The sequence below is a fragment of the Corvus moneduloides genome, chromosome 10 (genome assembly GCF_009650955.1).
Source record: "Corvus moneduloides isolate bCorMon1 chromosome 10, bCorMon1.pri, whole genome shotgun sequence".
NCBI lineage: Eukaryota > Metazoa > Chordata > Aves > Passeriformes > Corvidae > Corvus > Corvus moneduloides.
In genome coordinates this window covers 19880243-19896856 of record NC_045485.1, presented here as the reverse complement: position 1 = coordinate 19896856, position 16614 = coordinate 19880243, and the positions used below count along the sequence as shown (strand labels likewise).

At 40.7% G+C, this 16614-nt stretch overlaps 1 protein-coding gene across 12 annotated transcripts in view; it reads left to right on the top strand.

Moving 5' to 3' along the window:
- The window catches only part of ATP11B (ATPase phospholipid transporting 11B (putative)), a 65506-nt gene extending 49307 nt beyond the window's left edge, over positions 1-16199 (top strand). For 2 of the 12 annotated variants that reach the window (XM_032120194.1, XM_032120196.1), the window contains 2 exons: positions 7264-7397; positions 13764-16199. In XM_032120194.1, coding sequence (XP_031976085.1) covers positions 7264-7366 — 103 coding nt within the window. In that variant the 3' untranslated portion in view covers positions 7367-7397; positions 13764-16199. Of the gene's footprint in view, positions 1-99; positions 1032-4063; positions 4187-7263; positions 10234-11027 lie in introns of those variants that run through there. The other 10 variants (XM_032120190.1, XM_032120192.1, XM_032120195.1 and 7 more) reach the window with 7 other exon arrangements.
- Positions 16200-16614: the final 415 nt, after the last annotated feature.

The following is a 16614-nucleotide window of genomic DNA, read 5'->3' as shown; positions in this document are numbered from 1 at the left end:
TTTGGTGGTTTCTTGGCTTTGCTCTGTGTTTCTGAGCCAAATGCTTCTCCTAAGTAGCATGTGTTGGACATACTTTTTTTTTTTCTTTTCTTTTTTTAGGAAAAAACATCCCTAGCATGATGCTCAACTTTCAGAATAAAGATCAGCTGTTCTTGCATCCATTTTTAAATAACCGTAATTTCTAGCATGGTTATAATGCTTTTAGTTTCTTTATGATAAAAATTAACAGTGCTTTTTGCATGCTGGATAATTTCAGCTTCATAAGGCTGTGACAGGAAGATCCATGTACTTCAGGCAGCAATTTCTTGCAAGTTATTTGGCCATTTTAATTTGCTTTCAATTGTGTGGAAAGAGCAGAAAATGTTTGAAGCTTGGGTGTGTCCATACCCTTGTGCAGCTGAGGCTTTTTGTGTCTGTTTTGTGCAGCTATAAAGTGAGTGTTGTTTGTTTTCAATGTGTATAGATACATATTCCTAAAGGCATTTGGCTACAAAGTCCCAGAAAATTACTCAAAACAAGATCAAAGCGTACATGTGTCTGTGTAGGTAAAACATGATTCTGCAACTCTTCAAATGTACCGAGTTCAGCACATGAAATGCTGTCAAATGCTGATTCTCTTTTGTAAGACTTAAGCATTCATATGCATCAGTAATGTCTCAATCTCAATCCCACCAGTATCTACTTGTACATCCTACAGCAAGAATTAATGCAATGATCTGATTCCTTTTAAATATTTTTCAAGGTGACTTTGTTGTTAAAAATGTACAAATAGTTGCCTAGGAGAACCAACTAACCTACATTTTAGGAACTTAATTGCAGTTTGTTTAACCAAAAGAGAAAAGTTTTGTATTTTCTCTGGGAGTGCACTATACCTTTACAAGGCAAAACTTGAAATGGCCATTGTGTTGTGGTGTTAGTGACCCCACTGTGGAACACACCACTTTGGATTTCCAAATCCCCAGGGGGATAGTGGTGGGCTGGTTTTATTTTGTTTTATTTTGAATTCAGCCCTTAATAGCTTTAAAACAGGCGAAGTACAATATACCTTTTGAAAGCTGTTAAACTTAGCAACATATTGGAGAGGTTCCTCTGCAAAAGCCTTTACAAGTTAGCTTTTAAAATTCTTGGTTTATCAGATATCTTGGTTTATCAAGTTACTTTTTAAAAACTTTGGATAAGTGTATGGAAGTCTCTGTTTTCTCAATGAATTATTAAAGTGAATTACATCACACATCATATCTACGCCAAAGGTTTTAGAACAGAAGATTCTGTTAAAATTTCAGAAACTAGGCACATTTGAATGGTTATGCAGCTGGATAGTCAAAGGAAAATAAAGCTGTCTAGGAATGCAGCACTGTAGCCATTAAAATGCTAAAACCAGGAGAACCCTTGCATTTTTTTGTAAGGCAAGTTTTTTGTGAGGCAATTTTCTTCATATTAAAATCAGGGAAGGGTTGGAAAAAAGGTGAAATCTGTTTTGTCCCTGAGTAACAAATGATCACGAAAATCCAATTCTCTTGTAAGTCAGAATTTTCGCACTTGAGTATCTAATAGTACCTGAAGTACGAGCACTGGGTGCTTTCTAATATGTACTTGAGCTTGTAAAGTGCAGCAAGAAGCAAACAAGGATTTGGGTTTCTCTAGTTTATTCTGTCTTTGGACAAAGTTCAGAAGTTATCCTGTGGATCCTTGCCTAAAACAGTGAAAAGGAAAATCAGTTGATAGACAGAAAGTACTCCCTTCACTATACTAAATAAAATCTAATTTGGAGGGAAGAGCATGGGTTGGTTTCTGTGGTTTTCCCAAAGCAATGTGGCAAAGAAGGCAAGGAAAACTGTAGGAGGATGAAACAAAACAGCTGCCAGGTGAATGTGTAGCTGTAAAGCAGCTAATCTGTCACACCTCATTTGTACATGCCCACCCACGGACTGAATCCTTTGTGACTCCAGAATGCATGGAGGTTGATGAACAGACTCTGGCAGGTTTTTGTTGTTTGTAAATATGTATTAAAAGTCTCAAAAGGAGCATAACTCCAGGTTAAACTGAGTTATGCTTTGTTCTGCCAACATGCTTCCTGTTCTCTTGGAATCAAAAGGAGATTCCCTTTATGAATGCAAATTAAAAGAGAAGTATGATGTTGCAATAATGTTTTATTTCTGTAGGCTTCACAGCGTGCAAAAAAATGTTCAAGTTTATATTGAGTATGTTGGTGATGTACAGTTAAGATCTTTGAGGGGGATCCTCTAAGTGTCCAGGTGATACCTGTAAGTCAGAATTGCAGTCTTGTGTGTGCCTGTTAAAGTCTTGCTTCTAAACTTCACTGTCCCTTTTGGAACTTGGGATGAAGAGGAAATGAGGCAGCACAGGCCAGGTGCAGGTGTTGTGCTTAGCTGGAATCTGGCTGAGCACTGCTTTCCTCCATAGCTGTCTCTCCTGTTCTTGGAATGTGTGAAATATGTGTTTTAGGGTACTAGCTGGGTCCCATTGTATCTCATTCCATGTTTTTATCTGTAAAGAAGGCGTTCTGTCTGCATGTATGTCAACATGTCCTGTGCTTTGTAAGAACTGTCAGAAATCTTAAGCCACCTTTGAGCAGGACAGATGTTTTAATACTGCTTACTTGATGGGATTAACTGGGTTTATAGAGTTTCTACCTTTGGACAGTGTGTTATGAACTGTACACAGAACTGGGGAAATGTAAGACACCAGAAAGGGTTTTATTTACAGAGAGGGCTGTCAGTGCACAGTGTTATATCCAGGGCTCTGGAGCATTTAGCTTGTCACAGCCAAACCCTGTTCTTTCCCCATCTCCAGCCCCATGAGTTTGTTGCTGCCTGGTTTTCCCTTCATCTCAGTCCAGATCTGCTCTTCAGCTGTCTCCAGAACTCCAGGCCCTGGTTGTATGGCCTTCATTACTTGTCTGTATTTTTAACTCTAGCTCCTGTTCTGTAGGATTCCCCCCCTATAGCCTTCTGGTCTGACCCAGCCCAGCTGTGCCAAGAGCAGAGAGGTCTCTGTTCCTTTTACAGCCTGTGCTTTCTGTAAGGAACGTGTAATTTCCAAGAAAACTGTCCAATGGAAGCATGAATTCCCACTAGTGAGGTGTACTAGAACACCCTGATGTGCTGCACTTTGATCCAGGGTAGTCTCTTCCTTTACAGGCCCATTCATTGTGTTAGCATAGCTTGGTGCTGATCTGTTGGCTAATCCACAGAATCTGTTGCAGGAAGATGAGGAAATGAGTAAAGAATGCACCATTTTGGATTTGTCTTCAGTCACAAAAGTGCACATAATACTTACCTGAAGATACTTTTGTCTAATGACTTGGAAATAATGAAATAATTTGGCATTTGTAGGTTCATTTGATGCAAAGAGTAGAAAAAGAAGTGATGAAAACATCATGGCAGTGAAGTTATTAGATGTCAACATTCCTATATACTTTCTTTAAAAATCTAAATCTAATTGCTTGGGATTTTGGTATACAGTGTATTAAGGGTTAAAGAAAGTGAGTTTTACAGTAGGGAGCAAGTTTTAACTTATTTGTGGAATAGTAGTAACCATATATATCTTTTTTGAAGCGTCCATGTGGCATCAGAATATTGGCAGCTGGGACCTGGGCTCAGGAAAACACCCTGCAGTGCCCTTAACTTAGTGTACAGGATTAAACACATGCCCTGTTCCTCAAAGTCCCAGCTTTTCAGTGTGATTAAATGTTGGGTTGAAATGTCTGTCCTGTGGCATGTGGAATAACCTGCAATAAGACAAACTGAAATGGTCCTTTGTGTTAGAAGGGGGAAAACAAAACTCTAAAATCTAAGAATTGTAGACAGATTCCAAATTGGGTTTCCTTGTAATCTGTGGAGCACAAAAAGACCAAACACTTTTAACACTTGGGTGCTGAGAAATTTTTGATCCACCAAAAATAAAAAGTGCCTCTTGACCTTGTAAATATGCCTTGTTCTCTCACGACCAGACCTGTGAAAGTTCTTGTAACAATGGTAACTGTTTTAAAGCAATTCAAGCGCGGTGCTTTATAAGATCTGTTGCTTTTCTGTCCTTCCAGATGGAAGAAGATAAGGGTTCAGTCAGCTCAGCATGTGACTTTGCTGAAAGCAGGCACAGAGGGGAAGACAATAGGCAGCTGCTAGACCCATCTTGCCTGCCCGACAGTTCTTACCTCCACTAGGTAGTACTCCCACTGTACCCTAATGTGTGTCTATTTATTTACATATATCATAGAGACAGTCATTGAGCCATCTCCAAAATGCCCATGTTTTTGGTATCTACAAGAAAAATTGGATCATAGAATGTTGGTTTGACTTTTTTTTTTTTTTTCTTTATCAAGCTGAATCATTCTTTAAATCTGCACCTCAGTTGCTTTTTGATTTATTGCATCCAATGGGCCATTCTCATATAAAGTATTATATTTATTGAGATCCTGGATTTTACCTTATGAACATACTTTATTTGCCACTCAAGTATTAATAATATCTGGTATTTCTCTATACTCATTAGTTTTTTTAAAGCATTGTCTCTCCTGCCTTGTGTTTCCTGAGGATTTGTTTCAGGTCTTCAGGGAACGTTATGCCTTCCTGCCTTGCCATGCCAGGTTTTACTTTGGTATAAAACTATGACCATATTTGTCCTCCACAGAGAGAAAGGGAAAAAAGGGACTCTGTAGCGTATGTGTCTTCCTTCCAGGTAGTGGATGTAAATCCACATTGACCAGGCAATGATAAACAATATAGCTACATATAAAATTGAGTTGGGTTTTTTTGTCCTTAATGTTCTCACAATATTACTTTACACTTAACAACTGTTCTGTCAAACTCACAGTTGTTTCCAGGCTTATGTAAGGTCTCATATGAAATTTTTTAAGAAAGTAATACTAACTTTTCCATAAGTTGTGGTTCAAGCATGCTTCTAGGTTTTTATATCTAACTTCTGAAGAATAAAGGAGATTCTCCAGAAAAAGAGACATCAGACCTCCAAAATCCAGAGTTGAGAGTTCACTCCTTGGAAGCTCGTTTGGGTTACTCTTGGTTCCTCTTTCTGATAGTCTTTGGATAATATCCAGGACTGCTGGCTCTCAGGGTAGCAGATTCTAAGGAAAAAAATGGTTTGGTTGATCTGATCCAGCATACAGCCACTGTAAAGTGACTTTCTGCAGTAACTTTAAAGGTCTGCTTGAGGATAATGGATGAACTAAATACTCTGAAATTCTGAGTGTAGGAATGTTCAGTTTTGTAATGCTCTGACCACAGCTATGAAGGTCACTCCATCTGCAGCAGGGGGTTTGCCTGCTGACCTCCAAATGGGAATTTCTTCTGCTCTCTGTAATCTCTTGTGTCACAACTCTGAGAGCACAGTCTGAGGTGGCTCTGAAGGTCATATTTGCAGTGCTGCAAAGTGTGCTATTCCTGATTTTGGTATCTTCTGTGGCACTGCAGTTGGGACCACTCGTGGTGGCCCATCGTAGGAGGGTGTTCAGGGACTCAGGCTCTGTTGAGGTGTGTTTTGTTTGTCTTTTAACCAGAACCCCTTTCAGACCTGTCACTTGCAGTTCTTCTGCTCCTGCCTCTCAGGTACAGAAGTTCTTTGTCACAGTTAATGTTCCTTTTGTGTCCCAAAGACCCCCCAGATGAGTGTGTGAGTTAAAGTGTGTTCTGCCTGTACTCAGCTGCAGCCTGTGAGCTGTGGCATCCACAGGATCAGGGGGCTCAGTTTGTAGAGAATGCTGTATGTTCCAACAGCTGCTGAGTGCCAATCCTGTAAACATCACGATGAGTGGTGTGATGGGAAGGTCTGGAGGGGCTGTGGGGAATGTGGCATGGAGCTGAGGAAGGGGCAGGCACAGGAAAAGGTGCATGGAAACAAACACCAGTTCTGCCTGTGTGTTCCTCCTTGTCCTACCAGTTGGGATTTTTCTCTTGTATTTCCAAATGCCTCTTGTTTCTGTTAGCTGCCTCTTCTTTGTTGTGTAGGCTGTTCTGTCGTGAAGCTGTAAATGTGTCCAGCTGCCTGTTTGGGGGAATTAGGAAGGAGAGTGTGTCCACTCATAGTAAACCATTCCCATAGGGAACTCTGAGGTTCCTTGCTTTCCTTGCAGTGTTTGGCAGCTGTGGGTGGCATGGAAGAAATTGGGGCTCAAAAACAGAATCTTCAGACAACAGTCAGTGACTTTTGGTGTCACAGTGAGAAATTGTGGGAAGGCCTTAAGTGAGCTGTGTCCTATCATGGACTAAGATGCCTCCTTCCAGAATTCTTCTTTCACTGGTGTGAGGAGAGAGTAATGGATGCTTAAATTCAGCCTGTGTGTTCAGTATTTGTTTGACAGAATGCTCTCATGGAGAGCTTAAAATTAAATTAAAAAGCATCCCCACAGTTCACATTTTTATTTCTCTTTGGAATGGTTACTACTGAAGTCAGTTTAGGATATTCTCTGTGCAGGAGTAGGAGATTCCAGTTATGCTGCCGTTAGTGCTGCAGTGCTGTAGAGGAGCACACTGGTAGGTGGCACTTACACCCATACATCTGTTACTGCTTTCTTTTCATTTTATTTCTTTTATTCCTTTTTTTCTCACCTACAAGACATGAGCTTTTGAAAGAGTTTATTATGCTAATGTTGAATTATTCTTCATGCTGGCATGAACGTGACTAAACCTTTTTGACATCGGCCTTGTTTGCTTTTGGAGAAACCATGTTCACACAATCAGGAATGTGCTTTTGTTCCATACCAAGCCAAGGGTATCTATGGTAGTGATATAATGTCAATTGTTGTAGGAAGCTGCATTGTGCACTTGAGGAAAGATTACTTGGGATAAGATTGCTGTGTTGTATCCTGCAGCCTGAAGCTTTCTCTTGATAGATTTCCCTTGAAACAGGGCTGAGCTGGTATAAATTGCTGTAGGGCCACAGAAGTGAATCAAGGCATCCCAGCTGAACGTGCATGTGCTCTGCTGTGGGGTTTGTTGGAGGGAATTCCTAACCAGCTCATTTCCAGTTAGGCAGATGCGGTGCCAGACCATTTCCATGTGCTCACCAAGGCTGCACTCAAACCTTGGGAAGAGCAAGTGTATGTAGACCTTAGGAAGTGGTAATATTATTATTGTAGTTCTCCTATAAAATTGAAAAATATTCAACACTCTAGCTTTAAGAAAACCTGCTTTTCCTGAATATTTTTTGGTAACATCTTCATTGCTAGAATTTGTGAGTACTGATTTTCCTTTTTTTTTTTTTTCCCCTTTTATTTCCTCTTTCCAGCTTACTGAGGCAGGTTCAGGTATCAACTGCTTGGACTCCATGTGCTGCTTCTCAGATGGGGAAACAGCATGCACATCTGTTAGAAGAATGCTGGAACGACTAATGGGAAGGTGTAGCCCAACCCGGGTCAACAGGTGTGGCATTTCTCTCAATAGCCTTTGCTGCAGACGATTCTCCTATAAACTGGAACCTGATGAGCCTGCAGCAATAGATGTCTAGAAACCAGCTGCAGGTTCTGCTTATCTAAGTAGAAAATGCAGCTCTTTATTGTACTTTCTTTCATCTGAAAAGATTAGCTTCTTGTTTCTTTTTGAGTGGTTTCTTTTGGGATGGGGAGGGGAAAAACGGTTTTCAAAAGATTTCTGTTAAAGTGTTTAGTTTGGCGTTACAAGTTCTTGTGTTGTATCTATCATAATTTTCTCTTGATTTGTACATTCTTCTCTTTAGAAAATCAAGTCTTGCTGCTGTTTTTGTTCTCCTTTTTATGATTACTTTTTTTGCCTTCACGGATCAGGAGTTGTTTGTAAAGTCAAAAGACTTTTCCCTTTGGTTCTTGATGTACAACCTCCAAATATTTACCTTGGAGCTTGCATTACTCCTGAAGGTATACAAAAGGCTCACATTCCCCCCCTTAAATATAACTTCATTGTTAGGAGGAGAGCCTTTAAATCTTTCAGCCATCGATTGATATGAAGATGAAATATTTTTGTAGTATAACTTTTATAAGCTATTTCTAAAATCAGAGTGATTGATAGAACAGAGTCTTCAGGTTCTAAGAATTTTAAATGTTTTTTGGGTTCCAGAAGGTATATTGTCAAAAACATGTGTGCCATTCCAAAGCATGTGCTAAATAAATCTTTCCTTCACAAACCACGTGTGAAACAAACGTCAGTGGGGTAAAAGCACGTTGAGTAATTGAATATATCTGAGGAGGAGCACTGCTCTTGCAGTCAGCCCAACTGGGAGAGGAGCTCTCACTGAATCCTCCCATGTGCCGTCTCCCCATTTCCAAACCAAGAGGGTTAGCAAACAAATATGGAAATATTTGGGGGTAGAAATAAAAATAGTCTTTTGTACATCGTAATGTCTGTCCCTGAATGATACCATGGTCCTCCATTGGTCAAAAGGCAAACCTTAAAACACCGAACTTCACACATTTTCAAGGAAACTCATTTTGTAATTGAACAGCTTTGTCTCTTTCAGTTCAAGGTTGTGAGATCGTTCATTGGGTATCAAATCTCGTGTGGGTAATTTTCACTGACAGCTTTGTCAGCTCTGATTCTGCCTTTAGGTATTGCCTGGTCTGTAGCTCATCTCTGTTGGAACTCTTGTGTTGAACACGGTGTCTGTGCTTTCAGTCAGTCTCTCTCTTCTGGCTTGCTTATAAAACTTACTGAATGTTTCTACAAACCTAGGGTATGAGTATGCAAGAAGTTTCATTTCATATGAAAAATGAACTGTTACAATTAAATACAGTTTTAATTCAAACTTGCTGTGTAGAAAGCAGGCATGATGTGTAAAATAAACAGTTTAATAGAATTTTTAATCTACAAGGTGAGCATTTAATTGGTCTAAAAATCAACATTTTGGTAGCAGTTGCTCTAACTTTTCTGGGTTTTTTTTTCACTTCTCTGTAAAACTGTGCTTTCCAAATGAGGAATTTCTCATGCTACTTCTTTTCACTTACGTTATCTAATTAGGGCAGATTGTTAGTTAACAATTGCCTAAGTAACCTGTAGTCTTATAAGGTAGGTATTCTGTGTTTTGTTTTCTGCAATGGATTTGCAGTTTTACAATTTGCTCTTTGTTCCACTCAAATTTTCTTTCCTTAAGAACTCAGAAATATTTATTGAAGCTAACTCGTATTTGACAGAATATTAAACACTTTTTTCAAGACTGCTTTTTCTCAGGTTTCTTTTCTGTTTACCTCATGTAGTTTTCAGATGAAGTTCCATCTAGCCAAATAGTTTTAGAGTTCTTAGAACACAGACATTAGGATTAATTTTAATGAATATGCAAAACTATCTTGGTGCTACACTAAGGGCTTGAAATTCTGTGGGTTTTGCTTCTGCCTCTGGTTGAAATTGCTCTGAACAATCATCTAGTTTCACTTAAATTTATGAACAGTACAAATAGAAAAGAGAGAGGTTTTTTTAAGTCAGTCATATTTGCTTTCTCCAATGATTTCAGCTCCTTCCACTCGGTATTGACATTTAAAACCTGGCCTAAAAGTCAAGGGACCATTTTATCTCTTACACTTTCTTGGTAAAATGAGAAATTCTTTATTCATTTTTTAAATCACTAATTGTTCAAGTTACATGAAGGAGTTACAAGCTGTGAAATGCTGAAGGTACAGTTAAGAAAATTATTGGGTGATTTTAAAATGCTCACAAAATTGTTTAGGCTTTGTTCACAAGCTTGAGCTGCTTTGTTTTTATCTAAATCTCCAGAATATTGTGCAGTCCCCAACAGGATGGTCTTTTGAGTACTTTTACTCTATAAAACAGCTAAGTATTCAACCAGGAAGTAGCTGCAAATTATTTTTTTTGATTGAAGTGACGCTGATGAATATGTTGTTTGTGCAAGTGCTGTAGAATTAAGGGCACTGTTTTAAATAATGTTGCTGTAGCCAGTTTGTGTTGTATTCTCTGCTCCTTATATTCTGTCAAATACGATATTCTGTCAAATATGGTAACATGAAATCAAACATTGTGTCAAATTTTGATAAAAACTTTGATGAATCAAAGTTGTACAAATGCTTGGAGTAGTGGGCCACAGGAATATAGTCTCTTGTGCTTAATTTACTGCTTGTAAAATGTATTTGAGAAGTATTTTCTATAGCTTCATTCACCAGTTAGAATATAAAATGTGTGGTGTGGTATGTTAAAATTCATTTTTGTCTGTCTGTTCCATTAAATTGTCTGTCAACTTGTCAGTCACTAAAATATTAAGAATGCTGGATCACATACATTACTTGTACGGGAATCATTGCTGAGTTGTTGGGTCTCCCATCAGTGGTTCTTGTGTCAAGGCACTGCATGGAACAGCTCTAGAGAAACAGCAGATTTCTGACTAATCCTAATTTGGAGGATAAGCTCATTGTGTTTTGATTTCCTGCCTTCCAAACTTGTTCAGCTTTTCCCACACAGTCCTGTAATACTGTCCAACTGAGAGCAGTATTGCATCCCAAGCAGCAATGTGTCCAAAGTGAAAGGCATTGCGAGACCCCTCTGAGTCATCAGCTGTGATGTCTGGGTGGTTCCCTGATGTTCTGAAGTGTGACAGGAAGGGATGAAACAGGTTCATGGCTGTAGATAAGTGTTGCCTCTCCCAGGTTCAGCCAGTGTGGATGTTTCCCGCTGAGACGCGGCTGTGCCGGGTTTCCAGGGTTGGCTGTGTGCTCCACAGGGCTCTTCTGGAATGGCCTCACGGTGCCTCTGTAGACAGGTAGCATTCACAGCCTCCCAAGGCACAGCACTAAAGCTTCAGCTGCAAAACAGGCATAAAAACCTCTGCTTGTTTTTAATTCATAGTGATGGAAATATCTGTAGCTGTGTTAATTACACAGCAGGCATGAATTGGCCTCTGTTTCCAAAGGTCTGAATGAACTGCAGGTACCTACATGAAATTAGTACATTAGTCCCTTAAAGAAGTACATTTGCCCACTCTCGTAACACTTCTATCTCTTGCTCTCATAGACTTTCTCCTCACCTCTAGAGTACAAGTTCCCAGTCAGCCAAACTTTTCTTTTATTGTTACTTTAGATCATGGAGTTCATCGGATCCCTTCTATGCCAACGACAGGAGCATCCTGACTCTCTCCACAATGGACTCAGCCACTTGCTGACAGGGACATTTTTGAATGCCTTGTGGAAGCCTTGTGGTGCTCACACACCTGTAGCAGGTGCTGAGGCGAGTTCAGTGTCCGGCGCTGCCCTGGGAAAGCCCAGAGGGACTCCTGAGTCCAGGCAGGGCTTGTCTGGCCTGGCATAATCTGCACAGCAATCGCTTCCAGGATTTTTTCTAATTATATCTACAAATTGCTAAATAAGTTGGGGTTTTTTTTTTAAGGAATGCTTTCACCTCTGACCATTTGATCCTTTTTGTTGCTGTATGAGCACATTGGAATCCTACATTTAATGCTTGAGACGTCCCTGTAGCGCGATGACAGAAATCTTTCTCCTCCCAAATTTGAGTGATCCAATTTGAATCAATTTGAATCTCCACAATGAAACTTTTAAAAGTTGTGTTTTTCATGATGACCCTTCCCGTTAAACACACACATTCATTTTGAGCTGTCTTGCAGATGCTGTCTTAGCAGTTTGCAAATCAGTTTTGTTTTGTGGACGGTTACTGTATTCTATAAACAATCAGTTTAGTAATTTTGGGGAGTTAAATGCAATTCAAATATTTATGCTGGTGTATGAGTGGCAATTTATTAGCCATTGCTTTGAAAAACACTGTTAACTGAGACAAATCAGTAATTTGGAATAATAAGGGATATAACAGTTCACTGTTCTCCTGAAGTACAATACAGAAGCCAGTCATCTTTTATTATGCCCTGTGTATTTTGTTAACAGTTCTGGATCCATGGAAAAATTTTTAAAGAATCTGTGGATTGAGCAGAAGTCTCACTAGCATAAATTTTTTGAATTATTAATCCTTTTAAAGTTGGGGAATTTTTGCATGTTTTGTTGTTTTTCATGTATTTATATTTGGTCATGTTGTACTTTGAAGATACAATTAATGCTTAAATATCTTCGTCTGTCGGAGGAATCCGAGACCTTGATGGCAATGTTTTGATACCTAAGTATGCCAATAAAAACAAATTGCACAGTTGGAGCTCTGGGTGGTGCATCTTGCAGGTGCCCCCCCTGTCCCAGTACAGATGTGTCTGCGTGGTGGGGGCTGGGGAGCAGCAGCATTTCACTGTTCCCTCAGCCAGGGTGGCTGAACCCCCTGCTTGTCCTTGGATGTGGGAGATGAAGTGGAGGTGCTGCAAGGGTGCCTTAGGAAAGGTGCTGGGGAGTGGGAAAAGTGCTGCTGCTCCAGGACACCCCCTTTGGTCGGTCTCTGACAGTGAAGTCCCATCAATAACAGCAGTACTCTTCCTGTCAGACAGTTAAAGGTGTAAAGATCCATCTTAAAATTAGGTCTGGGTAAAAACTCTAAATCTGGGCTGCTGTAAACCTGACTGACTGTAAACTGGGCTGCTGCCAGAGGAGTTACCCTGTTGTCATCCCAAATTCTCCCAAGTTCAATGAGCAAAGGAACAGGTCCCACTTTCCTTGGATCAGATCCTTTAGATGTTCCTTACCTATAAACAGCTCTGCTGTTCATTTTCCTGCCCATGACTTCAACTGGGATTATTTCAGCTCTCCTCTTGGAGCTTTGTTTTAGTGTTACTGCGTGGCAACTTCACTCTGACCTGAAAGCTGCAGGTACTGTGGACTTCACAAGACCTCAGTGCTCAAGGCAGGGTCTGGGTAGCAAAGAAATTGTCATTGCAACTTTGTTGTTAAATTTGTAGTGACTTGAACCTGCAACACACGAGGGATTTTTCTCACTGCTATAGATGAAGACCAGTTCAGAAATTAAGAAGCTTTAAAAATAAATTACGAGACAAGAAGAAGAAACAAAATACAGCAACCTTTCCTTTTAAATAAGTGTTTAATTCAGCGTTCACAGCGCATTTCTGTATCACGTCTTCAGATGCCTGAGTGCAGTGAAGCTTGAGGTTGAACATGTCAGTGTGCACTAGATCGATCCCCCCAGTGAGTGCCCAGGGGATGAAGAATCGCTACCATTGAGCCTTGCCTTCTCAAGCAGCAGGTATGAACATGTGACTTAGCCCACTGGGTATGGCTTAAAACCTGGATCTGGCTGGAGAGGCAATAACCTGATGGTCATCCATCCAGCCCCCCCCAGATCTGCACTAGTAGCAAAATACACTTGAATTTCACTCCTGTAACTTCCTTTGTTTTTCATATCTGTATAAAACCTGAGTTTAAAATAGGAATTTTCTTCCTACTAGTTTCTCCTTCTAGAAGTCTTTATGCTGCCATGGATACCTAGGAAATACAGAATTATTTTACTAATCAGATATCTGCTGTTTAGCTGTATTTTACACCTCAATCACAGTGTTTCACTTCTCAGCAGTGCTTGTTTGTCCATGTCAGGCACAGCATTGTCCTGTCAGTGTGTGTGACCGTGTGCCCTCATCCATCCATGTGGTTCGTGTGTCCTGCCCTGAATCCCAGACGGGCTCATTGTGTGCAGGGGAAGCAGAGGCTTTGCCATAAACCCCACTCCAAGCATTTCCATTGGCCCAGCTCTGTAGGTGATGTATTTTGGCTTTTACCACACCAGTGCATTCAGTAGATTTGCACAGAAGCAGCACAGTTGTGTACTTGAAGAATAATTTGCACTCATTATGTGTTTCTTTAAAACCTTCCATCTCCTCTCCTCTCCTCCCTTTCCCCCTACTTTCCCTTTTCCCAGTGTTTATAAGGTTACCGAAGAAACTTGCATTTAAACAATTCAGGAAGGACTTAAGAACCCATCCCTCGGCCAAGGTATATTTTTCTATTTGCAGTAAATCTAAGTCAGTAATGTCTCATTGAGTAAGAGCATAAGCCATGGTTTGAGTAAGGGCAGATTTTTTGGTGTGACAAATACTTTGTGTGGAAGTCACTGGGGTTTTGTGTTGACGGCACAAATCTTTTAAAAATGCTCTTATTCAAGGAAGAAGGACTTTGTGTATTTCTTTGGTAGCTGTAGGAACCAGTTCATTGTGCCCTGGGCATGGTGCAGAGTCCTTCACGAGGAAAAGTGAAAAAAAACAGCTAATTCAGTGTAATGCTGGCATTCACCTCCCAGTGACAGTGTGAAGGGATGGAGGAGGCTTTGCCATGAGGAGAAAGTGTTTTATTATTTACCATTTAGCCTTGAAATGCATAAAAGCCTGTAGTAGATGTTTATAGTTCAAAGCAAGAGTGGTGTACACTCACTTTACTGTGCAGTGTCCCTAAGGAAGCACCTTCTCCACAGCTGCTCCCGAATAGGATCATGTTCCCTGCAGGTCAGTTCTGCTTCTGGGAAAAACTGGGCTTGGTTCTGTTACTTAGGAAAACAGTTTCAGTTGCCAAACTCATGCTTTCATGAGGATGCAGTGGAAAACAACTAAGTGAGAAGATGTTCTGAATTGTTTCAATAACTAAAATGTAAATATTCCGCTTAAAAATATTCTGTGTATTTTTTAAGATTACAGCAGGGGAGGGGGAACAAAAGCTTCAAAGGAAGGAATGCTGAAAACTTCAGCTTTTCATTTTCAGAATTATTTGAGAAAAGCTTGTGCAACTTAGAATGCATATTAAGCACCTATAATTTCTTATTGAAAATCTTCAGTAATACTTTCAAATGTGTATTTTTATGAACGTGTAACTTCTATATTGGAATATAATACCATTTTCTAGTGCTAAAGTGTCTTAAAGCTGCAGCCTAAATTATTTTTCATAGTTTCATCTGCTACTTCTGTACTTCTGAATATTTGTCATTTTGGTGAAAGTCAGTGTTTTAAAGTGCTCAAGCAAAACGTGCTTTTGAACCATTTAGTTCGAGGTTTTCAAATTTTTTTGTGTAGAATCCCTAATAAACTCACCATTGTCATTGCCCTCACCACTGCCCTGTTACACAGATGTCACTGCTTAAAGGAGCATTCCTAGAACTGGGCAAACCCTTCACCAGGGACTCATTTTAGCCTTTATCCTGTTCCTAAATTATTTCCCAGCCAGACTGTCTCGTTTGCAGCTCTAGGGTGGGGGATTTTTTCTGCAAATGTCTTTATTGTTGGTTGTTTCGTACGTTCCTTGCTTCTATTGTTTGTTTCCAGTGGCACGGTTTGGTTTCTGCTCTGGGAATGACTAGGTCGTGTAAAAGGAGGGCCGGGATGCTGGGGATGCTCGTGGCTCTGCCAGCTCTTGTGGCTCCTTAGCAGTGCGATTTGCCAGGCTTCTGCTTTCTATAGATTTCTTTCTATAGATTTCTTTCTCCCTTCAACTCAGTGCTGCTCCAAAGGCGTCAGGACTCGCTCAGAGCCGTGTGTGCTGCCCCGGCCGCCTGGTGCTCCTTAGGGGATGTTGTTGTTGTCACCGCCCGGCTCCGACTGTGCCCGCTCCGGTGTCCCCCAGCCCGTCCCACCCCAGAGAGGCGCTGCTGCTGCTGCTGCTGCTGCTCCCGCTGCCGCCCGTGTCACCGCACAGCGCAGGGAGGGCCGAGGAGCTCTGCGGGACACGGGGAAACAAACGCGCTGCTCTGGGAGCCGCAGAGCGTGGCTTGGCTGAAAGAGACCCTGGCGGGCACCTCTGTGGCCTGGGGGTGTATTCATCTCTCCTCAGCAGTTTTCAAGGATATTACTTAAAACAGCAGCAGGTTCTCACCCTTTTTACATTTTGACAACAGGATAAAAGATGATCTGTGGAGCATGCAGTTGAAAATGGTTAAAAATGAGGTGCACCTTGCTGCAGGAGGTTCTTATTTGTATCTCAAAGAATATATTTTTACAAGTCCTAGTTGCAGTCCCATGACAGATTTCAGATTTAATGCATACAAAAATAACAAATCATCATCTAGACTCATGTTTTTAATGAAGTGTGATTGAGTTTGCTGATTTGAAGAAAAAAACTGGAATGGTCTCATCTCTGCAAGAAGTACCTTTTAAAAGATGTTGACCCTAACTTTAGGCAGACTAGGGGCATTGCCCATGGGAAATGAGCAATAATACAAAGAATTTTGGACCTCTGACACTGTGGCTGCCTGATGTTATTTTTGCTCCTCTGCCAGCGAGGCCGTGTGCTTGCTCCTTGTACAGCTTGGTCAGTTGTTGTTTTGAAAATGGTTTATGAAAATTATATTTATTAAATAAAACTTTCACTTCTAGCTGAATCATTGTTTTAATTACATAAGGGGTAGAGGAAGACGTGGCAGAGCAAAGCCAGGCTTGCTGCACCCCAGGCCCAGGGTCAGTCAGGAACAGGGCTGGAGAGAAGTCACCAGCAAGAAAAAGAAAACCAACCTGGGTCTCTTCCCCACACAAGTTTTACAGCCCCCTCCTCTCTCACCCTCACAGGTTCCTCACCTAATGATTTATCCCTCTGACTCCTGCCAGTTGTCCTTTGAACAGAGAAAGACTTGAAATGTTATATTCTGAAAACACAGAATTGAGTTGTCTTGGTTTTGAAAGACAGGTGTCTGCTAAGGAAGGCAGAAGCCTCCCTTGGCAGATATAACCCCTTTCCCTCTGAGTTATTATAATTTTGAAATCAAGGGCCTTTAGGCAAAGATGTGGGAAATA